We start from the raw sequence: 24,490 nt of genomic DNA on the forward strand, positions 1-24,490 counted from the left end.
CTTTTTTACTATCTAAGCTACTGTTCTCCTTTAAGCCATTGCCCGTTGTGTTAGTGATTCTAAAATAGGTGATTCTTTCTTTTTAGTAAATATTTCACAAGAAGTATTTACGTGTGCCTGTCTGGTCTTCTCCTTTGACTCATTTCTTTAGCCTAAACATAATCATTTTCTGTGGTCGCTTGTACATAAACCCTCTCGTCCTTTAATTTGTTTTGTCGCTGTTCCTTTAATCCTCTCAACTTAATTTTATAGTAATGAAGTCCACGCAGGTAGGATGTAGATTAAGTAGATTTATTGAAGTAAGTTACAAGTAGAAGAGTTCTAGTGTAGCAGCCCCACTAGGAGGATCCTGCCTGCTGCTCAGCCCATTCTCATCTGTGACTTCACCTCACAGGCACCCAACATTCCAATACGCATCATCACTACAACATTCCATGCAGCACACAGCACATTAACACTGGCTGAGCAGGGGGAGAGATAATGGCAGGAGATTCACATGAACAGGATACTACATATCCCCCTTTCTTATATAGCAGAAGCATACAAATATGGTTACCTGAAAGAAGATAAAACAATGTGAACCAAGAAAAGCAATAAATGAGAGGAACACAAATGCAGCAGAAAGGATGCAGTGAAATGAACAGAGGAGAGAGCAGAAAGATAGGTGGAAGTAGTAGAAGAGGAAGCAATAGATAAAAATAAACAAAGATATAACCCATCCTCTCCTTCTATAAAATTCAACAGAATAGAATGCAAAATGTGGCAAAAGAACCAACAAGTTGGCAGATTGACGTAAAAGCACCAGTGACTACCTCCAAACACACCTACTGGCCAGACAGGCATGCAAGGAGGCAAGACATGGCACAACACCAACTAAACACTTGACTTACACCCAGACATCTGAAGTAGTGAAGGAAGAATCTCCTCCTATACAAAGAAGAAAGAGAAACACACTACAATGAGGGAAAGACTATGGACAAAGGAAGACTAACATCCAAATATATTCCAGATTCCAAGGATGAAAAGAAGATAAAACATCATGAGGAGAACTTAACAAGTGAGAAAACAGAGTTGAGAAGAAAATACAAGAAGTTTCACTCATCCTCCCACATTTACATATATAAAAATGTAATACAATATTTGCATAACTTTACAAGTAAATAAACAGCAAAGTCTAAGTGTAGACACAAACAAACTGTCAAGAAAACAGGAGTAACACCCATAGACACAATCCTCCTGTGAGAATAAACACTAGCAGAATTGGGAGTGACGCCCAATGAGACACACCCTGTGAAAGGATAATAATGTAAAGCTATTACGTGTAGATGGGAGGGTGGGTAGCTAATGTACATGGGACTAACTCCGATAAGTTACCCCCAGACATAAGGGTGGGTAGCTAATGTAAATGGGACTAACACCCATAACATACCCCCAGACATAGGGTGTGTAGCTAATGTAAATGGGACTAACACCCATAAGCTAAGCCCAGGCATAGGGGTGAGTAGCTTGAGTTGATGGGACTGGGACCCATAACCAGGTACCCTAAGTAAGGGTAATCACAACTTGAAACAGCGTAAATGCAAGGAACACCCATTGAAGCAAATGTAATGTGAGCAAACTGGGCTAGTACCCATTCCCGTCCATAATGTAGAGAGAGTAAAGAGAAATGTAAAGCAAGCAAAATGAACAATGTCGCCATTCCCTGATGAAGGTGTGTACCCAGTGACCACAAATGTAAAATAATTTGCCACCAAATTTCACCAAACAATCCCAAGAAGGATAACAGGACAGCTATGGAGCTTTGAATAGCAATTCAAGATATGCAAAGCAGAGTATGGCACATAAACAGAGAATGTGACTGAGGTTGCCGGTGAATGGAGGTTGAAGAAAAACTCTTGTGGATGTATAACAAAATCTACCAGTCGTTTATACTGCCTCCTGAATCGTTTATGCTGTTGTGGCAAAAAATGGTGAGTCTTTTCCGTTACTAGGCGAACGCGTTGCCGTTTGCATGGTGGACGTGATGACAGATTCACGAAGAACTGTTCACAGCTTGAGCAAACAGAGAATGATGCTGCAGTAAAAGCTTTGTCATGGCGCAAGCTATTACGTGAAGCGCGCATGGTGGTTGGGAGAAATTCTACGTTACGCACGTTTACTTGGCATCATTTACGTCTCGTCAAAGTCCTAGGTTTCTAGGCACCCGCAGGATTCTTCCGGCTTGTCCGATAATGTTCTGCACTGATGTGGCTTTACATCAGATGAATCTTTAATAAAAACATGGCGGCACATACAAGGCGCTCTGCCGGGCGGCTCCCGGCTCATACTTGTTGAGAATCGTCCTTGAGTTGCTCGGGAAGCTGCCTAGCAACGAAGACAATGACGTGAGGGCTTCACGCGACGAGGAATGGAGGTAGGAATGCGCGCGTAGGAACACTAAAATCGTTTGCATTCCAAATAGCAAAGCAACGGTTTAACGGCCACTGAAGCCGGGTCTCTGATGAGAAACTGTAATGAACAAATAACTGACTCACCAGCAATGTCTTGCTCCCGTTGAAACAGACGCAGCGTAAGCAAAGTGCTAAACGCCACAACTTCCTTGCGGAGAAGAAGAATGTCAGTCACAACCTTGCCCATGATGACAGACACGATAAAGGACAGCCCGTTGACACGCAAAACCCCATCATGAGGAAACACCTCAGCGTTAGAAAAACTTGTAACACACCGCCATATTGAACACAAAAATCTAGCTCCGGAATGGCCCCAAAAGAATCCTCGGGCGCCACCATGTTCAGCAGACGAACGCTGTGATCCTCCACTTGCGATGTAACTCGAAAGCACATTTTGGCTCTGTTCAGCTACGCGTCCCACAAACACCGAAGCACTGTAGAGGCAGGTTGAAGCCAGTAACAAACATTTTATTCTAGAAAGAATTAATCAGCTCTGTGAGACTTGCCATGGAAGAGTGTGGGCAAAGACCATTTCTCCCATCCTTGTTGACTGCATTGATTTCCCAAGCTCCATCATGTTTTTGTATGTCCTCAGGGTCATGCAGTTTGTTACTGGGAAAACCTATGCATGACCCAAAATAATTTACAAGCTGTAGGTTGCTAGACTTGATGACGGAATCAGTGCTTGTAACATGAAAGTCCAAAGTAAGTAGTCTAGATGAGCACAGCACGTCTGGGCTAGGGCTGTCAGATGGTGATGACACAAGTGGGGCTGAGTGGCATAGTGCTTCATCTTCACAGGTTTCTTGTGGACATCTTCTGTTGTATGTGAAGTACTCCTTGCTTTCTCGTGGACGTCTTTACTGTTGTGTGTAGAGCTCCTTTGTTTCTTGTGAGCGTTTTTTCTTTTCAGTCGATACCTCCTCTTGGTAATGTATGTTGTGTTGCCAGCATATGTAGGCTCTGTAGGTAGCTTCAGCTCCTCTTTTGGCTGACAGGTCTCACCAACTCGTCGCCCAAATAATGTAGTAATGAAGTCCACGCAAGTAAGATGTAGATTAAGTAGATTTATTGAAGTAAGTTACAAGTAGAAGAGTTCTAGTGTAGCAGCCCCACAGGAGCAGCCTGCCTGCTGCTCAGCCCATTCTCCAACTGTCACACCTGACCTCACAGGCACCCAACATTCCAATACGCATCATCACTCCAACATTCCATGCAGCACACAGCACATTCACACTGGCTGAGCAGGGGGAGAGATAATGGCATGACATTCACATGAACAGGATACTAATTCCTTTTTAGATCTGCCTTTTTTGAAGGTCTGAACCATGCCGTGTAGATTAGAGAGGCTTCTACTAATTCATTTCAATGTGGCTTTTCTTCCTCACTTTTTAAATAAAGGCATTTGTTGCTCATCTTTGTACTCCATTACTCCTTTGATACTATATTGAGCTTCCTTTTGACTGTTTATTCTTCCCATCACTAGGAAAAGAATTGCAGCCTACCAAGACCAGGGTGCTGTGGCCAAGATCTGATCACCAATTGTTAATTCCCGGTGGAGATTGCTCAGCACTTGATGAACGCAGACGTCTATAAATGGTGCTGTAGGATTTGCTGCTCTTGGGTGCCATATGGCTGTGTGAACGTTTTGCCTTTGTGTAGTGGTACCACTTTAGACCTAATGCAGGGCCGTCCACAATAACCTCTCTTCTTGCTATATGTTCACTGCCTTGACTTTGTGTCTTTTTTGTTTTGTTTCGTAGCACCATTGATCTTTTTGCCTGAAAGTGAGCTGCCATTATGATTGTATGTTTTTAGCCTGAGCTTGCCCCTCCAGTCTGAATCTAGAATTTCAAAGTCAAGAATACCTTCTCACTGTTATATTAGTTGCCGTTTGTCTACCTGCTCTATTGTCTACCTCGAAAGCACCTTTGACTCAGTTGTCAGAAAGCACCTGGCCTTCATACAGCTACTTTGCTTTTTTGCAGTTGTCTTATGGGAGAAGCGTATGTAAATCTTCCATCTCCTCCGAATATCCTATCATAGCCAATGGACTGCTGAGTTGGTCGGTCAAAGCATTAAAGCAGATGTTTCAAAGTGTTTCACCGTTTGTGTCCTTTATGTTCCTCTTCTCTAGAAAGAGTTCTTCTGCGGTACTGTTGTTTTTCTGTCCTCCTGATGAATATTTTCACTACTGAATCTGGTGGCGGGTGCTCAATGGCAAAAGTAGTTGTGATGGCAATTTATGTTGTATCTCAACATTCACAGAAATGCAGTCGCAGGATAGTATTTCCTGCTTCTTTAGATTTCAATAACTCTACCCAAAAACGAACTTTGTAGCTTTCTTACCTTGGTATCGTACGGTTTTAATGGCCTTTGGCTGACCATATTATAGTTGGCCAGCCTTTTTGATTTGGATGTTTTCCTGAGCACCACCTGTCATCTTACCCTCACTGCTAAGATTGTCCATCGGTTATATCCTCAGGAGTCTAAGGACAGCAATCATTACTGGCAATTCCTTTTAAAAATTGATGTTTTGCTCCTTTTTGGCAGTGAGGGCTAGGGCCTCCGTTTGCCATCTCATCAAAGATCACTTCTAAACAGGTTAATTACTGGTGTTAGGTATTTTAAAGAAATTGTGTCCTTAAAGGTTTTTAACGGCACAAGTAAGTAACTTCCAGTCTTTTCTAAGCTGATTCCACTCCAGTAACCCTTTGTTGGGCTTTCATTAGCCTTTCACTCTAAGCAGCTTTATTTAACTAAGCATGTTTCTAAATCTTTGGAAACCCAATCCCGTGAAACGGGCCCTGAAATAAATGCCACTTGTTTCTTTTTAAGTTGGGAATTTAAATTTCAACAAAATGTACAACGTACAAGAGGACTTCTTGAGTAAAGACCCTGAATGCTAGGAAGATCGGTCTTTGCAACATGACAGCAAACAAACTCGTTGTTTACGAGCTGCCATTCTCTGAGACTCACAACATACTAAACGTTTAGTGTCACAGACTATGGAAAACTTTGCACTTTAGAACCCTACAGAAAACTTTGAGATTCCAGCCAGAATTCAAGTGAGGACATGCAAGATTATAAAAGCTACGGTAAAAACTGAGGAATGTCGAAAATGGTATAACTTCTGGCATTTAACTATTTTTAGCACTATTTCATCCTACACTTTGTTGGGAAATCTTGTGCCCTAAAGTAACCGTATGGTGGATGCAGTACGGATGTCCCGACTAAATCCAATAAATGCGTTCCAGTGTGCCTTGCATAGGTGCAATCGGTCTGTACTGGCGCTGTGGCAATGCTCAGTAGAACCTATTGAATCCCGCCCCCTACACTCATAATCACTTTCTGCATCCTTATTACCTACAAATGCCCTGTAAATTCTTCAGGTTGGCTTGATGGCTCTGTGAACAACTGAATCGATGACAGCCCTAGGCAGAGGGTGTCTTGAGCCTGGCCCCCTGATCTCAAGTTTCCTGATGAATAACCCCAATAAGGGAACTCATTTCTCAATTTTATCCATTTTGGTTTGACTTGTGCCAAGCACAGTCACGCTTCCTGAAGCCCATGCTTCAATGTCCCTACATTTCGGGTCTACTTTGGTAAGCCCCTTTTGCTAGTTTACGGGGTATATTTTCATTAATGCCGTTGGATCTCTGGGCCAAGTAAGAGCTGGGGTGTCAAATGTGACAGCAAAAAAATAAAGTTGAAGAAAGCCAGATGATGTGGGGTGCCATTCATGGACATATGTTTGTGTCTCTTTACCAACACTTTCAGAGTCGACATCCATAAGTCATCTCCATTGTAAAAATGACTAAAAACTATTATGTATACAACCGTTGGGTTCCGTATTAACCAAGTAGTGACTGGTGGATTACTTTAGTAATCCCTAACTTGTCCTCTTCGTTTTTCTCTGGTTTGGTTAGATTTTTCATTCGGTGTGTAACATTTCATTCTTGTTTTGTTCCACGGAGGTGTGGATCACCTGCAGCACTTACACCTGATCAACATCTACCTTTTCTTTTCTCGGCAGGCTCCAGCTATTCTTTTGTAGTTTCACCTCCTTGCAGATTTCCTTAGGCGATATCCATGCTGGTGACATATTTCAAGATAACTGCTTTGTGAAAGCATTGCTTGTATCCATGGTAGCAGAAGAGCAAAGTTAGGGCCTTATGCCTAGTCCAGACTTGATGAATACAAGGAAAGTGTTCTGATATTTTCCTCAGAAGAACATTTAGAAAAATATTGACGTGTTTCAGAGATTGTGCTGGGCCATATCACCTTCAACCTGTCTTGGTGATGGTGCCCGCGACATGCACTTTTTTCGTAATTTTAGTTGTACCTCCTTGCCCTGTCCACGTCCAGTTGCTTATGTTATTCTCTCTTTGCCCTCTTGCAAACATGGTGAGGGTATATTTTTTTCAAGCACTCTATTTCTCTTTTTCACGATGATCACATTTATTTGAAGCCTAGATCAAATTTGTTATTGTCCTAGGATATCTCTGTAAAGTGGACCCAAACGGCGTCCATTCTGGGGCTTTGCTAAAGAGGGGGTTTGTTTTTCCTTTTTTGCTTCTGTTTTCAATTCCATTGTGTTTTCCTTTCCATCAGTAATGTAGCATCCGCCTCTGTCATTCTGAAAAGCTACTGTTGTTTTCAGTGTAGGAAACAAGCAGTGAATGCTGTATACTGTATAGGTATTTCAGCAGCATATAAAACAAGACCGAGGGAATAAGCCACTGTGATTCCTCAGTAGGTGAATGCATCTGTGGCAAACATCTGTGTGCGACAGACATGGCAAAAGCGCTCCCCGATAGGATTAATGCAATATTTAATTCTGCGAGGAAGCTAAAATAACTGCCATTAAGTTGTATAATGGTTCTGCCGACAATTCACTTCTATAATATTGGGGGGTGGGGTGAGTTGTTTAGCAGAATTTATTTGTTATATATCTCTGGTCTCCTTCACCTCCATGGTAATTCTAGGTCCACCCAGTGCTTATCAAATGAACATGTATGCATGTAGGAATACCTGGTGTGCCTGTCTTTTGCAAGCAGCCTCATGTAGACGTAGTATGTTCTTGCAGAGATGGGCAAGGTTTTATTTTATACTCAAACTTGTTTATTTGCGTTTAAAATTGTTTGCTGGTCCTCGAACAGAGAAATCGAAAAACCTATAACACTTTGACCTGAAAACTAAAGATAACAAAGTTGTCTAAGCAGAACCATGCTTAAAGAATAATCAATTCTACTTACTTGCTGTTATACCTTTGTGAGGAGCAGTCAATGGCTCGCATGACTCGCGGGTGGGGGGGGGTGGGGTTTAACATTTAAGAAAAATAACTTACCGGGCCCCGCGCTGCCTCCGCTCCTGGCTGTGTCCCGCTGCAGTGCTGGAACATGAAGAAGGCAGCCTCCCTCCCCTAAGCCAATCACAACGCTGCAATGGCAGCGTTGTGAATGGTGCTGACAGCGCCCAGCCGGGCACCTAAGGGGGGGCCATTTTCTCTATATAGGCTGCATTCAGCCTACATAGAGAAAATCCAGAAGGTGCATGACTGGTTTGGTCGGCCCCAGAGTGCCGAAGCCACTACTCCCCGACCCGCCAACTCCCAACCAGGCATACCCTGCTTTCTCACAGCGCGAGAAGCAGACACATACAATGGTATTTAATATACCGCCCTAATGGAGGAGCCACCGCTGGTGAGAGCGTTACAGTGCTGATTCTGTAGCCCTGAATAAGAAATTAGATGTTATAACGTGCCTGCCGGTTTCTCATTTTTAGGTGTGGCATCAGCCAAGACCTTTTGATGTTACTAAAAATATATGTAAATATATACAATTGGAAAGCTAGGGTGTGGGTGATTATGCTAACAGGGGTGGTAAAAAACAAACTTTGCTCTCCGCTACAGAAAGAAACACTCTCAAATCTGTCAAACCTATTTAACTCTGAACCTATTTGATGGATTTGCATGAAACTCTATACATCAAGAGTAAGATTAACACAAGGGCTTGCCAAATTTTGTACTGATGTGGAAAAAGACACAAAAGTTAGTTCCATATATCTTAAGTGTAGAAATTCGTCTTTTTTCAGGAAGCCCCGTAAAACACTTAAGAAAGAACATACTATGCAGCCTACAACCACAGACTGCCATGGAGATATTCTTCAGATTGTACTTACAAAAAAAGGATAAAAAAAAATGTGTGTGCGTGTATGTGTGTATGTATATGTATGTGTGTATATATATATATGTGTGTGTGTATATATATATATATGTGTATATATATATATGTGTGTGTGTGTGTATGTATATGTGTGTGTGTATATGTATATATATATATTACCTACTGGCGGTCGCCAGTAGGTAGTTATAGTTAGGACCACGTTTCCATAGGAAATCCGCAACATTCTATTTTGAATAACTTTTGCGCCGGTCGACGAATCCTCGCGAATTTTTCAAAATAGGTGGGGCGCTACGCTCCGCTCCTACCCTGAAAGTCTCGGGGGGATTCGTCAAGCGGGGGCTGAGATAAAAGGGGGGTCCCAAAACGCGTTTTTCCCATGCATTTTTCCATAGGACCTTTAGACAGGGCTACAGCCCGAACGGCTGAACAGAATTACTAGAAATTTGGCAGAGAGGTAGTCCTCAGGTCAAGGAAGTGCCTTTTGTAGGTTTGGTGTAAATCTGTTCAGTAGATTCTGAGAAAATAGCCTTTAAATCAATATATATATCTGAGCCAGCTTACGGTGCGCTTACGGTACGCTTACCGTACGCGTACGGTGGCGTGCGCGAGCGCGATTCTGATTGGCTCTTAGATCTTAGTAAACATTCGAATCGGCCGAAACCAGGAAGCTGCGGCCGCCATTTTCTCTCTCGCACTGAGAGCGATTTTTAAAATTTAAAGCCCAAAAACATGTAAAGGGGCTGTTTAGACAGCTCCCACACACATAGGCATGTTGAGGGAGTCCCCAAAGATCCTCCAAGGCCAAAAACGGAATTTTTATTTTTTCGGTAATTTCGCCGATTACGCTTACCGTACGCGTACGGTAAAAAATAGTTTAAAAAAAAAAACATCATCCACACTCTCTGCACCCCGTGTGCAATTGGTGGCCGAAGGCCACCAATTGTGCATGGCTTTTCACAATTGAAAAAAACTAAAATCTTTAAAAAATAAAAATAAAATAAAAATTTATCCACACTCTCTCCACCCCGTGTGCAAACGGTGCCTGAAGGGCACCATTTGTGCATGGCTTATAAAATATACGAAAAATTAAAATATTACCTTTCAAAGCGAAGTGCATCATATGTCCTCCATGTGCGCACGGTGCGCGAAGCGCATCGTGCGTACATGGCCCATCTAGCGTAACGTGGGCACGCGGTGCGTGTAGCGCACCGCGTGCCCACCGTGCGTGCATGGCACTAACTGCGTAAAGTGGGTGCGCGAAGCGCACCGTGCGCGCACAGAACGAACTGCGTTAAGTGGGCGCGCACGCCACGAATGGCGTAAAGTAACTTAGCATTTAAAAAAACGTACAAATTCACTGAAAAAACCATAGGTTTCACACACGTTATAGTTAGGAATTAGCATTTAAAAAACCTTGCAAATTCACTGAAAAAACCATAGGTTTCACACATGTTATAGTTAGCTGTACATTTTACTGATAAAAAACCAATGAAATTCCCCCGTTATAGTTACTGCAGGCAACTATAACTCACGCAACCGCAATCTTCTGCTGATGACATATGTGTCTTTATGAAAAAAAAATATTTGTAATATATGTATAGCTAAAAATGTATGGAAGAAGACATGGGCAAATAAGTGTCTAAATACAGTATTAGCATCAGCAGAGGATTGCGGTCGCGTGAGTTATAGTTGCCTGCAGTAACTATAACGGGGGAATTTCATTGGTTTTTTATCAGTAAAATGTACAGCTAACTATAACATGTGTGAAACCTATGGTTTTTTCAGTGAATATATATAGCAACTCCAGAAGCAAATTGTTCAGAGACGGCACTCCAGTGGTAGGGTTTTGTATGGCAAATAAAATTAGAAATAGCGCTAAACTAGCCTTGTTCACCACGTTTTTGCAGTCCAAACAGCAGGCATTGTGTACGCTCTCATTGCATATAGACATAGAAAACGGTATATCAACAGTCATGTAAATGCAGGAAAAATGTCGGCTATCTTGTAACATGTTTAGATCCGTAGAACAATGTGAAGGATCAATCATATGTGGACAAGACTTACAATTAATTGAAGATGAGAGTAATGCCTCAATCCAAAAATATTAAATAATAATAAATAATTCTGTAGAGCATGCAAGTTGACAGACAATTCTGCCAGTTGCCAAGTTCATACCAAATCAATACAGAAATGGACCTATAGCACAACATGGCAATATTCATTGTGAATTAGCATAGTAAAATACCATGCTAAACAAAACTCTACACAAAAGAATGCATTCATACTTAGCATAGATACATAAGATTAAGACCCATTGGTCATTTAGATCGCCATGCAATACGATAAGCCTGAGCCATGCTAGCCATTTTCAACATCTGTTGATACTACATGTGTGTATGTATATGTGTATATATATATATATATATATATATATATATATATGTGTGTGTGTGTGTGTGTGTATATATATATGTGTGTGTGTGTGTGTGTGTGTGTGATATATAAATATTTCTGAAGTAAAAATAGCATAAAGAGCTTAAACCTCTTTCACAAACCCTTTTTGTTAAAGTAGAAGATAAAGGATAGCAGAAACAGTGTAGCCCCATAGTCTGCTATTATGTGAATTTTAAACCGTGTCTGTTCTTTTAAGGACCCAGAGAACACTAGTATCCCATCATGCCTAGCAGGTGGCAGCTGCCTCAATTCTTTGTTCCAGCTCCTGGTGACAGGCTCTTGGAGCACTGAGCTCAGCCTTTTTAGTTTTTTTGTTTTCAAAAATCACTATTGGTTTTTGTTTAATAAAACTTCATTCAACGTTTTTCATCTCTCCCTTGCAGGTTCTGCCTTTTCTGACCGAAAATGGTGGTATTTAGTCAAATAAAGTGCCTTCTTTATTTGACTAAGTGACCTGCGTGGGGGAGCAAGAAGCCAAATCTGAAGTCTTCATTCCCTGCCTTCTAGGCAGCATGTCCCTGAAGATGTTTAGCATACAAGAAGTTTTCAAGCGCACCCTGAGGAAAAGAGACAAGCACACTTTGTCTGAAGGTAGGAGCCAGTTACCTTTGAAGAACGAGCAGAGGGTCAGTATTCTACCAGGGCTCCACTGTTTACCTATGAAGAGCAAGGAGAGGGTCAGTCCTCTGCCAGGCCTCTACCGTTTACCTCTGAAGGCCATGGAAGTTCCAAAATGAGATTTTCAGACCAAACACAACATATTTTCCTTTCAACATAGAGGGCTTCTACATCATGAGCATCAACGTCATGAGCCATCGAGGTCGCAACATATCGATGTCGAGGCTTTGCTAAAGAAGGTCGAGGATCATATCATCTTCTAGATGTAGATGATAGTCTGCATAGAGATATATCAATGTTGAAGCGCCCACAAAGTTTGACCTCAAACCTTATCGGCGTCGAGGACATAAAAAAAATCTATGCCTCTACAATCTGCTTTCAGCGCCACTCTAGCGCCAATACCTCTGCCTAGGAAGACTCTTCTCCCAAGAAAATGCAGTTGTTTGCGTCATCATATCTTAGTTGTTTTCGCCACTGAAGTCATGTATCTCGATCAAAGCCAGATGGTGCACAAGATCTAGGCATCGATCATGATAAATGACTCCACTTCTACACGGAGATATACACCAACTTTGGTCAGATTCTCCACCGTCTCACATTTCTTCGGTGGATGGCATTACAGATGCTTTAGTTTCAGTAATGTTTTGAGGCGCTTAACCTTCCAGATAGTTCTGGTAAGCGGTGCTGCAATGCTCAACATACCATGATCAACGTTGAGACCACTGTGCCTTTTAGTGCCGGTCCTCTCAAACCAACACAGGAATTGTGTTGCATTCCCGCCTCTGCGATATATGTTTCAGAGTCTCTTGTACTCTGCTCCGGATTCTTGGTCTCTCGGATCATATTCGCTATCATGCAACTACTTCTGCCTTCTCTGTACCTCCTGATAAGGAGAACAAGTAGCTGGACTCAGTCTGCTGTAAAGTCGATAGCACAGCCGCACCCACCATTAAATCTTCCGGTCCAGCTCCCCTCCTAGGCAGTTATGAGACAGCGCTTTCGTAATCTATTCAGAAATTGGCAGGTGATCTTCCCAGGGGCCAATGAGAAGTCTTCCTAAAAAAAATCTATATGGACTTAATGGTGCCCAATAAGGTCATCAGTGCTGCAACTGATTCTTTCTTGTTGGCGTCACAGGAATAGCTTTACGAAGACAGTCTTATGACTCCTAATCCAGTGTCTCAGCAGATGATACTCAATCTTTCAAATTCTTCTGTTTTCTGCAGCCACACTGGCGACAAGATGGCGCGCATAGAATGTAAAACGGAGATTAGTACGGCACCCGGTCTGGAATGGCTCCTGAGCTTGTGCAGTATGGACACTTGAATCTGCCACAAAACGGCTTGGACTTCTAGACGACAGTAGGGTCCGTGGAGCCTGGGAAGTGGGTTTGGGTACGACAATTACGGATGCACAATGGGCCAAATGCTGCTCGGTCACGCAGGACGTCTCGCTGAACAGTAGACACAAACTCTTGCACTTTAAATTTGTACGCCGCATATACTTCACCCCAGCACTAGCCCGCAAGATAGACCCCTTCAAGCCACACAACTGTCGCAAATGCTCTGCCCCTCACGCAGATTTTGCACATCTCTCCTGACATGCCCGAAACTGCAACACTACTGGGAGGGCATACATCGTACACTAGGGAAAATGACCAATGTCTCCTTGACCCCTACACCTGAGATAGCCTTGCTGGGGTATACTGTGAACTTCCCTAAATAAATCAGACGGTTTGCAGCATGGGGACTACTGCTGGTGAAATGAGAAGTGGCCGTTCATTGGGGACGTAGGTCCGCTCCAACTGTCCAGACCTGGCTACACAGTCTGGCATACTGCAATGTAAATAGTGAACTATTCGCGAGTACGATGCCTAGCTCATCCCGCCCCAAGGACATATGGGGTCCCTACTGGTCATATATTGAAACATTACATCACGATTTAGATCAACAACTGGAACAGGGTAGAATTCCATCAGGAGTGGGGTAGTCGGGTTTCTGTAGACTTTCATGCCCAATGGTATTATTGCTATTGAATGTCATTTATACATATGTCAATTCTGTATTCATAAGGCACGTGTGTTCAAGGTTTTTATTGCATGGGTGGGATGTTATTAATAGGTATCACTCTCTTTAGTGTTAACACTACATATTGTATACTATATACTCTTCGATACCTGGTAACTCTATGGTAGACAACTGACTAGCAAGATCTTAGATACGGATGTATCATGAAGCTGTATAACACTGTATTGGTGACACACATTTGTTTAATGTTTTGTGATTGACGAAAGGGAAAATAAAGTTTTAAAAAAATGGCTTGGACATCCTGAAGGAGGCTAAAACGGCCCTCCTCCTGTTGAGTATATGCCTTCAAGTGAAGGGCATATTGCATCTGGGGCTCGTCCAAGAACGTCCACCGTTAGGTGTGCCAGTACAATGTCTTTCTTCCCTACCTGCGCCTTTTCGTAATATATAGCTTGCAAGTCTCTTCCATAACGGTTCACTTGTCGGCCCATACTGCCTACAGGAAATGTCCTTCACAAGCCTCTTTTTTTTCAAACTGTCCATTATCGAGGATTCTTTAAAGGGTTTTCCTCCCATTACGTGTCCTTTTCCCTCCCTCGGAGCATAACATAGTAATTTTCTTGTCTTGTGCATGATCCTTTCGAACCCATTCATAAGTAGTCCCTGGAGTATTTCTCATGGGAAACCGTTTTCCTAATAGTAATCGCACCAGCTCATAGGGTTGGCGAAATGTAGGCATTATGTTCTCACAAACCATTCACAGTTTTTCACTCTAACAATATAATCATGAGAACTTCCCACCTCCCCAACAGTCTGTCGAATGTCTGTCAATCAGAAGAAGTCCTTACCAACAATTTTTCAGCATCCTTTCCTGGATATGAAGCCTGTATTGAAGTTTTATCTAGATAAGACACGCAACATGACTAATAGGACCAACTGTTTGACAATTACAACCCAGTCAGTACCAGTTTAGCCATTTCCAAACAATTCATTGTGTGTGTGTGTGTGTGTGTGTGTGTGTGTGTGTGTGTGTGTGTGTGTGTGTGTGTGTGTGTGTGTGTGTGTGTGTGTGTGTGTGTGTGTGTGTGTGTGTGTGTGTGTGTGTGTGTGTGTGTGTGTGTGTGTGTGTGTGTGTGTGTGTGTGTGTGTGTGTGTGTGTGTGTGTGTGTGTGTGTGTGTGTGTGTGTGTGTGTGTGTGTGTGTGTGTGTGTGTGTGTGTGTGTGTACACACACAAGTTTTTCTTTCTTTTTTGAAGTACAATCTGAAGAAAATCCCCACTGTATCCTGCTGTGATTATAGGTTGCATAATATGTTCTTTTTTAAAAGTGTTTTACAGGCCTTCCTGAAGAAAGACACATTTCTACACTTAGAAGATGTTATATAGAAAGTGCTCTGGGAGCCCCTCACGTGGGCGGGACTATTCAAACGCTTATGACTTCAGTGGAGATTCCCCTACGAGACAACTGGAGTTGTGCACGTTAACCCACTGTGGAGGGGTATCCATAGGGTCTTGCAAATCTGTGGCCAATATTTGCTGCTCATTGTCAAAAGGTTTATATGTATTATGGGCTGATTGCTCAGAGAGGACTGTGCGCAGGTCTGGCTTTTTTGCTAACTCAGTGCACATGTCCACTAGCAGAATAGTGGCATAATTGTATGATATAATCAATTATGTCATTCAACATGTCATGCAATATGGAAGGTAGTATAGAAGTGTGTGACAGGTGAAAGTTATGGTTAGCCTACTGAACCATAACTGGTGAATTTCAGTGGTTTTTAGGTGATCATAAGTGCACTTTAATTGTGTGTATGTGTGAGCATGTGTCCCTGAGAGCACACTCTTATTGGGCTTTCAGTCCGATCCTCTTCATCCATTGCTCGGCTGTTGTCAGTCACATTTTTCTTCCAGCCTCTACAGCATAAGTTAATGGATCAGACCAGTAACTTCACTGTGAGTGATGGAAATCTGCTCTTTCTCAAGGAGCACGTCTTTACACAAACGAGTTCCCTTCAGTGCCCAAAGAGTATCATGGCTACATGCGCTTTTTGAGACCCACATTTATTTTTTCTTTAAGCCAATTTTTGTTATATGATGAGATACTGGCAGCTCCTCCACAAATAGTTTTACAAATGCCTTAATAAAACCAGCATTTAAAATGCCAAAAGGCTCTCACCCAATATCAGACATATTGTTTTTTTATAGTGCTTGTGATATTTATGCTGTTAATGCCAGACTTCTAAATTGCTAGCATAGAGCCAGAAAGTCGGGCACAGACTACGTGCAATGCCCAGCGGAAATGTGAAATGGCATTCCTCCCGTGATACTGTGCAGAGATGGAAAGTTCTTTTTAATTGATCCCACTTTTGTTTAGTACTTTAACTTATACCTGTATTTTAGGGAAAGTGGCATCTGAAGAAGAGGTGAAGGAGGAGATAAAAGAAGAGGCGGAAGTGCATGCAATCATAGAAGAAGGTATGTTTACACTGTGTAAGCACGAAGCAACGAACAGCATGTTGAGATGGCTTTTCTAATGGTCTTAGAGCACAGATTCTAATATTAGGATAAGCATCTGATCCAGAATTTATATGCAACTGTGAAATGCTGAATATTTATATGCTGTCTGTTAGAAATGGAATTTCTGGTTGGCTAGTGCTTGTGCCTAAGCCAGGCAGAAACCACCACCCTAGTCAGGGCAAGGGAGTTACACGCTGAAGATAACCCCTGCTCACCCCCTTGGTAGCTTGGCACGAGCAGGCGGGCTTATCCCAGATAAGCCCGCCTGCGCAACACACACACACGCACCAGCAACACACCAGCAACACAACACACCAGCAACGCAACACACCAGCAACACACACACCAGCAACACACTAGGCACACACACCAGCAACACACTAGGCACACACACCAGCAACACACTAGGCACACACACACACCAGCAACACACTAGGCACACACACACCAGCAACACACTAGGCACACACACACACACCAGCAACACACTAGGCACACTACAAAAGAAATTCCACACAAGGTTATATAAAAAAAAAAGCCTTTGTATTATCCAAAATACATTAGATCATAACCACACATATACACTGTGCCAACTGGCACCAGGTAGTAATTTACAGGGGATTATATACATGACAGGGCCAATCAGGCCACTGTAAGAACCTTTAGGAAGCACAAGTAGAAAATGTAAAACACAACCAGTAACTACTGGTAAAATAATGAACTCAGCATTATCACTAGCAACATAAACGCATTATGCCTGCATCACATTAGGGATAAAACACATTATGCATAAACATCATAAGCAAAGCATAACCACATTATGCAATAGCGCATTAGTAAGGCACCATAGTAAACCTAACACGGAGCATTAATCCTCTTCGCGCTCCCACCAGAACACAAAAAATGTCCAAACATGACCCCAGGTCAACTGGCCTTCCTCTGGGGCCCAATGCCCTTTGTTCCAAATGTCAGGGCTCTAACTGGGGCCTTCCACTGGCCCTTTAGCTGTCAATGCAGCAAAAGCACTGTGCGTAGCGCACTGGGGCATGGGGGTGCAACTCACCCCTTCCTCATCAAGAGAAGAAAAATACCCCCGTGTTGCAGCTGCTCGCGCTCTTGCGGCGCAGCTGGGAAATTAAGCACTGGCACTATTGTGCTTCGCAAGTCCCCCTCAGGGAACCAAAATTGCCCCCATGTTGCAGCTGCCCGCTCTTCTGCGGGGCAGCTGAGGAAAACAGGCACTTGCACCAACAATGCCACTGAAGCCCCACTCCGGGACTTCTAAAACAAAAGGGGCCCCTCGTTGCAGCTGCCCGCGGTGCAGCTGTGTAGCAGAGACACAGACACGGTCCAATTTGAACCCCACTCACCGGGGCTCCCCTCTGCTGCTCTCTGTCTCCGCCTCAGCGCAGGGTAAGGCACCGACAATGTGCCTCGTGGGTCCTGTTCATGGGACCTCTCCTGCCTTCACCCGGTCTTCTCCTGTTGATCTCCGGGGACTCGTGTTTCCTCTTTCGAGGGAAGGGGAATGTTCCAGGCCCCGCCCACAGTCAGGCATGGGTGCCTGACTTTCGTGTGTGCCGATCTTGGTAGCTCCCTACAACTGCGGGGTGGGCTCCCGCTGGCCACCTCTCCGAAGTGCGCACAATGCTGGGTAGGCTCCCACCTTCAAAGGACACAAATGCGGGGTGGGCTCCCGCTCCACCTGGAAACCCGGGGCAGCGCTCACGAGGCGCTAGGAGCCAGGAACTCCAAAGCTCCACGGGCACAAGGCTGGGCCCAGGCAGGCCAGCTCACAGGGCCCTCCAGCAGGTATGCAGTCCCACAGGGCGGTTCCTTCTGGAGCCCAGCCAGCAGCAAGTATCCCAAGCACAAGGAAGCACCCTCCCAGTTCACCCTTTCATGGGGTTGCAGCCCCAATATTTATACAACATTTCTTATTTGTTCTGCCCTGGCACAGGGCTTGGGGGGAACCAGTCTCAACTAGTTCTGGGGGGTATTGGAGCACTCTGTTTACCGTGCTCCTCTTCCCTTTTGGCAGGTGGGGGCTCGGTTATCAGACACACCACAGGGGGCCGGAACCAGCGTTCACCCAAGCAGGCACAGACCTATTCAGGGTCATGGGACTACTCCACCCACTACTCCAAATGCAGATCTCCTATTCTGTCTAGCGCTGACTCACCCTGGAGCCACACACACCTCACCAGCCCCTGTCACTCCAGAACCAGACCTGCAATACATATCAGGCAGGCAGACACATAGCACACAGAAATGCCAAGTTCTAAAAGTGTCATTTCTAAAATAGTTATAATAAATCTGCGCACACCATGGGGCATCATTTATTATTGCTATTCCGAACATACCAAACTTAACCATGCTGCTCCTCTCATATCAGGAATTACCACTGAAACACTTATCAGGGATTCCCCAATGCATTCCTAAGAGAGGGCAGCCTCACAGCAGTGAGAAACCAAAATGTCTGTTTGTCACTACACACTTAAGGTACATGTCCTACCTTTTACCTACAATGCACCCTGCCCATAGGTCTAGCTAGGGCCTACCTTAGGGGTGACTGACATGCAGTAAAAGGGGGGGGGGGGGTCACAGACGTGGCACACACTTTAGGTGTCACGTCACGGCGGCAGTAACACTGCGTGCACATACCCTGCAGAGGCCTGAGACAGGTTTGAAAGGATACTTTGGTAGGTGGTGCAATCAGCGCTGCAAGCCCACCAGTAGCATTTAATTTACTGGTCCTGGGTATCTGAGATACCACTTTACAAGGGACAGGTAAATTAAATACGCCAAACAGGTGTAGACTAATCTTACCATGTTTACCACAGAGAGCACATGCACTTTACACTTGACAGCAGTGCTAAAGTGCCCAGAGTCCTAAAACCACCAACACCATGTCAGAAAAAAGGCTAGGAGGAAGGCAAAAACTTCAGGGATGACCCTGCACAAAGGGCCAATTCCAACACCGTCCCATACAAACTTTGATGTAGAATCTTATTTACACAGTAATCCCCACAAGGAAGATGATAAAGGTTGGAATTGGGGCTGTTACACCAGAGAATGGTCTTGGGTACCATTTGTGAAAATGTGATTGTAATGAATATTGTCCGTACAGAGATGCGCTTGAACATATTTTTCGAGTTGCAAAGTGTCTGGAGTTACAAATACCATTGCAGAGTCTGTTTAAAAAGCATGGTTTGCCCTTTCACCTATAAATTGTTTTTCTTGGTTAATGTAAGGGATTAAGATGCCTATACAGCTTTCGTAAGTTCTTTTTAAAATATATTAAATTAAGAAGTCTAGCTGGTTGATCTATGTTAGTTCATCTTAAGGTTATACTTCTCATTTGCATATTGCATTATTACTGTGTCAGGCATATGCTAAGATTCGAGGCATTAGAGTTTCTGCTGGAATAGGGTGTATCCTATGCTAAGTGTTAACATCCTTGCACGTTTTACAGCCACAGTTAAGTAACGTTCAGACAAGGACTATTAAAAAAAACAATGCCATGCATGCATCTTCCACAGTACCCATTGCTTGCTGCATAACTGCTTCTCTTTCCTATCCTTGTAACACAAGGCTTGCAGTAGTTCTGTCATTCTCTCCTACTTCCAATTGAGCCAGCATTTTATAACATTTCATTCCTGTGCCATTTTGGAAACCAGTGAAGCGTTGAAGGGTCTCTGTACTGTAAACATAGATGCACAAATCCTACAGCTCCCACATCCCATACACCAGGCCAGCAACACACACCCATCTGCACCACGTGCAAGACCCACAGTGAGAGCAAAGGTAGTCTTCCTGCCAATGTGCCATGGCACCCAGGTACCCACATTCTCCCTGGGCACAGTTATTAACAAGCCAATCCTGGAGTTCGAACACCCCCTGCCATGCTACGCTAGTGCCTTTGTGCTTGAATACCATGTGTATGAACCTCGACATTTCGAATTATTTTGTTTTTGTCTACTTTTTCAGCTCTCTTACCCACTGTAAATGTGGTGAAAACATCGGAAAAGCCAGTAAAAGAAAAAGAAAGAACCTCGTCTGACTCTAGTTCCAAGGATGGTGGGGACAAGAGGAAACGGAATAGAGTGACGGACAAAGCGCTCAATGCTAACAGCAACCCTTCCAGCCCGAGTGCAGCCAAACGTCGCAGGACATAATGTGGGGAGATGCCGGAGCAAATTTATTGTGCTTAATACTGCTCGGTATGGCTGCCATGCCTTGACGTAAAGAATGTTTTCTTAACTATAATCAGAACCTTGCATCGGAATGCTAAGCCAGGTAAAGAGGATCAAACAGCTGCACGATGTCACAGGTGATGGAACTATATATCTGAGAAAGTAACTTGGCTGTTCCCAGCAACACAGGAAATTTGCTTACTGAATGTGTACTATAGAAATATAGAAGGAAGCGTATGGTTTCTTTGATAGTCAGAGAGACCTAGCTGCATCATCTTAGCTAGATCAGACACCGTTATGCTATATCGCTCCATCAACCAGGCAGTAGTGCAGTTCTTTGGGCGTGATTAACTTCGTTCCATTTTTGTACACATGCTGGTCTAGCTCCAGACTTGCACGCAACCACCCTTCCTCAAAAGCTGCAAAAATGAGCACCTCACTCATGCATCAGGCTTTGAATGGATGATAAAACACTAATTCTAACATGAGTGCTGTATTACATTGGAGGCATGATTTTGAGGCAAAGCTGGTGCAGGCACTAGAAAATATTTTGGTAGTCTATGGATGTGCCCACTTCATGCTAGGGTCTGAACAGATACCCTGTCTCTTGCAAGAGTTACGGCCTCTGTCCACCTGCATGTAACAGTAAATCTCCAATCTTGGAGGCATTGGTACTGTACACTATGTATTGAGTCTTCTGCTTTGGCACTACAATATATTTTCTGTACTTAGTTTTGGAATTCGCTTTAAAAAGTAATTTCATTCCTAAATCTTGCTCTTAAACAGCTTTTATAAATGTCTCCCCTACCTGGCGAGGACTGTAAACTGTGTTTTTCAACTTCAAAAAACCCAAACAGAACGGCCTACATATGCAAGGTTTGGTCTTATCCTCTTCAGCTTCTGTGACATATGCACTTGGACCTCCATTCCATTTTTGCCACTGACATGGGAAACATGAAATCTCTTTTGCAGCTGAATTTCCGAACTTTCCTTGTATAAAAGAGCAAGTTACAAACCAAAACAAGGACTTAACCCAGTCAATAAAATACTACCAGCGTTCGCTATTTGCCAGAAAGAAAGGATGGCAGGACGTTCAGGATACAAATTTGCAAAATGTTATGATGTTCCACGCTGCCTTAATGATGTGAATTCCCATGTAGTTTTAAGGAAATATTGTGAATTTTCTGTTTGTGCTCCACTTTGAAGATGACAAATTTTCTCAGTTTTGTACACATACCAACTATATATCAAATTTATTTTGTCTGATTCCTAAAGGATTTCTTGGTTTCACGCATCAACTCAAAAACACTTTAAATAAAGGAAGGGATGGTGATGTGTGCCTTACTGAGGCCAGCAAAGGATTGCTATACTGAGGAGAAGACACCTTTATTTGAATCTATCCCCAGCACCGCTTGTGGATTATCACTGTGAGCGTGGAATGATTACCAAGTCGATGAAACCCATCAGTGAATGGTCTGGTAGCTTCTGCAGCTAACTGGCCCAGCTAATGGCTACACACATACACATGATGGTGAATATCTCAAAAGAAACGACCCTCAAAGGTGGGTATGAGGTGGATGTGGATGCGTGAGATTCACAGTCAGGAGTATTTCAGCAGCGATTCCATGAGGAGATTTCTCTCCCGGAGAAGAGCTGTCAGATTTTGCACTGCCCAAATAAGAGAATTGAGTCTTACGCCTGACTACGGTTGTGATGATTCTGAAAGACAAACGTCCATCACGTCTGGCAGTCTGTAGATTATTTGTTGCATACAAGATTTGCATGTCCCATGAGTTCCTTGCTCTAAACTGTGTGAATAGCATTGTATCTCTTGTTTTTTGTGGGCTTGACTTGGTTAACAAAAAAAGGTACTGGAGAAGTGTTTGGTGTTGGTTGCAGAATGGGGTTAGTGATGCCCTAATTCTGACTTTCTCACTTGATCACATTGTGTGATTTTTACCTTGATCGCTTGGATCTCCTTGGGCCTCACTGCCCATATCTTCAGGAAAAAGCCGCTCTGTGTTTCCTCAATGTCATATGCCTGACACACTGTGCTGGCATTCATTTCACTCGTGATGAGAAGAGGAAAGTAAAAGGTAAATGAACGATCAAGGGTGACTTACAACTGAAGATGCTGCTTCTGGGACAAGGATTCCCAGAGTCTGGTAGTGGCTTGTTGTATTATAGAAAACTAACGGTGACATGGTCGAGCAGGTTTACAAGACGAAAGGGTCAAGATCACACGGGAGGAAGTAATTTAAGACAACTGAAAATACTGATCTTAGTATTTTAAGACCTCTGAAAATCAGTGTTTCTGAGTAACTGTAACTTAGTATCCATTTTTCTGTTTTCCAGTGCAGAGGCTGGTCATACCCTAAAGGCAAAAGCAAACTGTTCTGTTTCCATAGTTAGTCCAAATACCTGTTGGCTGATGCTCAGAACTAAAGGTGTGCATGTGTACGTAATGCAGTTGATGCAGATCTCTTCAAGTCGTTGGTTGTATGGTGGCAAGATCGCACAAGGCAGACTGCTTGCCTCGTCTTGCTTCACTTTAAGTGTGTACATAATACATGACTTGTTTGGTTACTGTTTCATTTTTAATTCCTATTTTATATAATTTTTTATGAAATGGCAAGAGATTTGTTGGTTTTGCTATGTTACTGCATTAATTCTAATTGCAAATGTGATCTAGATGGCAGCTCTTCCTTGTGCTGCCTGAGTGACAGTATTGCTTTCACAACTATTAACTTTTTCTCCTAGGTTCAATTTTTTCAAATGTTTGGTATAAACACACTGTTAAAATACACATCTCTCTTCCAGTGGAGAGAAGGGAAGGTGTGACTTGTGGTTGTGAAGGGAGGAGGCAACTGGTCAAATTTTCGTGTAATGTGAGTTTTTGAATCTGCTATAGGGGATCCTCTCCACATAGGATAACGGGTGGTTTGAATTTTGCAGTATTCAGGTTAACTTTTCTGGTTCCAGACCTTGATAAGTTGTAGGTCGCCCCGCTGGCATAGACAGTGGCGTAACGAAACTTTAGACCGTCCCCCCACCTGCAGACTCAATCAGGAGCGCTCAGGCCAGGGTACTGTGATGAGGGGACCCTGCAGCTCGGGGGGGCTGCAGTGCTGGGGGCTACGTTACGCCACTGAATATAGACAGAAAAATCTCACAGTTTATTTCTCCAATGTGTGTGCCTAAGAACCCACGAAATGAGGGAAGCCTTTTCAGAATTTGGTCTCGAGCACTTAGCAAAACTGATGAATGTCGAGGTTGGCTTATAATTCACCATTCGTGCGCTTTTACTTGAGTGAGGTTCTTTGTATATACCCATGGTTATCTCGGAAGAGCAGTCCTCATCACTGATGTAAATCACCAGAGAGGATGCACAGTACATTTAATAGGATTAAACATCTTGGAAGAATCAAGGAGCACAAGACAGTTACAAAGGTAGGAAAGTAACACCTTTTCGTCAAGTACAATAACTTTTGCCACTGAGAACATTTACCTCCACTGTACAGCAATAATGACTTTGTTTTAATTATGTAGGCTTTAATTGTTCTGCAAATAAAGACCTTTAGGTGCCACAAACATTGCGAAGTGAGTGTCAGTCTGTAGAGGGTTTTTTTGGGCAATTCCCACGAAGGTAGCCGCTAGAGGGAGAGAGAGAACTAGAAAGGGGACATCTTCCCTTTTCCAGCACTGCCTCTCCCACACTGATAGTTGCAGGGAAGGCAGGTTTATGTTCCTGCACCGATCAAAATGTGAAACCAGTAGGCATTAACGACGCCCACTAATTTTACTTTCTATCTTTGGCCTCTACACACTGTACAGCATGCGGCCATCGCAGTGTGAGAGAGAATGAGGCTAAAGCAGAAGGTATTCCACTTTGCCCCTCACCTTTTGAAAAATTAAAAGGAAACCTCTGGTGCTTCCACCAGAGTTTCCTTTCAAACCCCTCCCCAGTGTGAGCCTCTTGCCAGTGGACGCCCTCAGGTTGGTAGTGCGGCTCTGAACTGCTGGTTGACGGCCACACCAAAG

The 24,490-nt window shown here is 43.4% G+C and overlaps 1 protein-coding gene across 1 annotated transcript in view; it reads left to right on the forward strand.

Annotated features, from left to right (window-relative positions):
• Nucleotides 1-24,040, forward strand: part of MRGBP (MRG domain binding protein) — an 84,942-nt gene extending 60,902 nt beyond the window's left edge. Inside the window, exons 4-5 of the mRNA XM_085619723.1 lie at nt 16,137-16,211; nt 20,244-24,040. Coding sequence (XP_085475849.1) covers nt 16,137-16,211; nt 20,244-20,431 — 263 coding nt within the window. The 3' untranslated portion in view covers nt 20,432-24,040. The remainder of the gene's footprint in view (nt 1-16,136; nt 16,212-20,243) is intronic.
• Nucleotides 24,041-24,490: the final 450 nt, after the last annotated feature.

The sequence above is a fragment of the Triturus cristatus genome, chromosome 7 (assembly GCF_964204655.1).
Source record: "Triturus cristatus chromosome 7, aTriCri1.1, whole genome shotgun sequence".
NCBI lineage: Eukaryota > Metazoa > Chordata > Amphibia > Caudata > Salamandridae > Triturus > Triturus cristatus.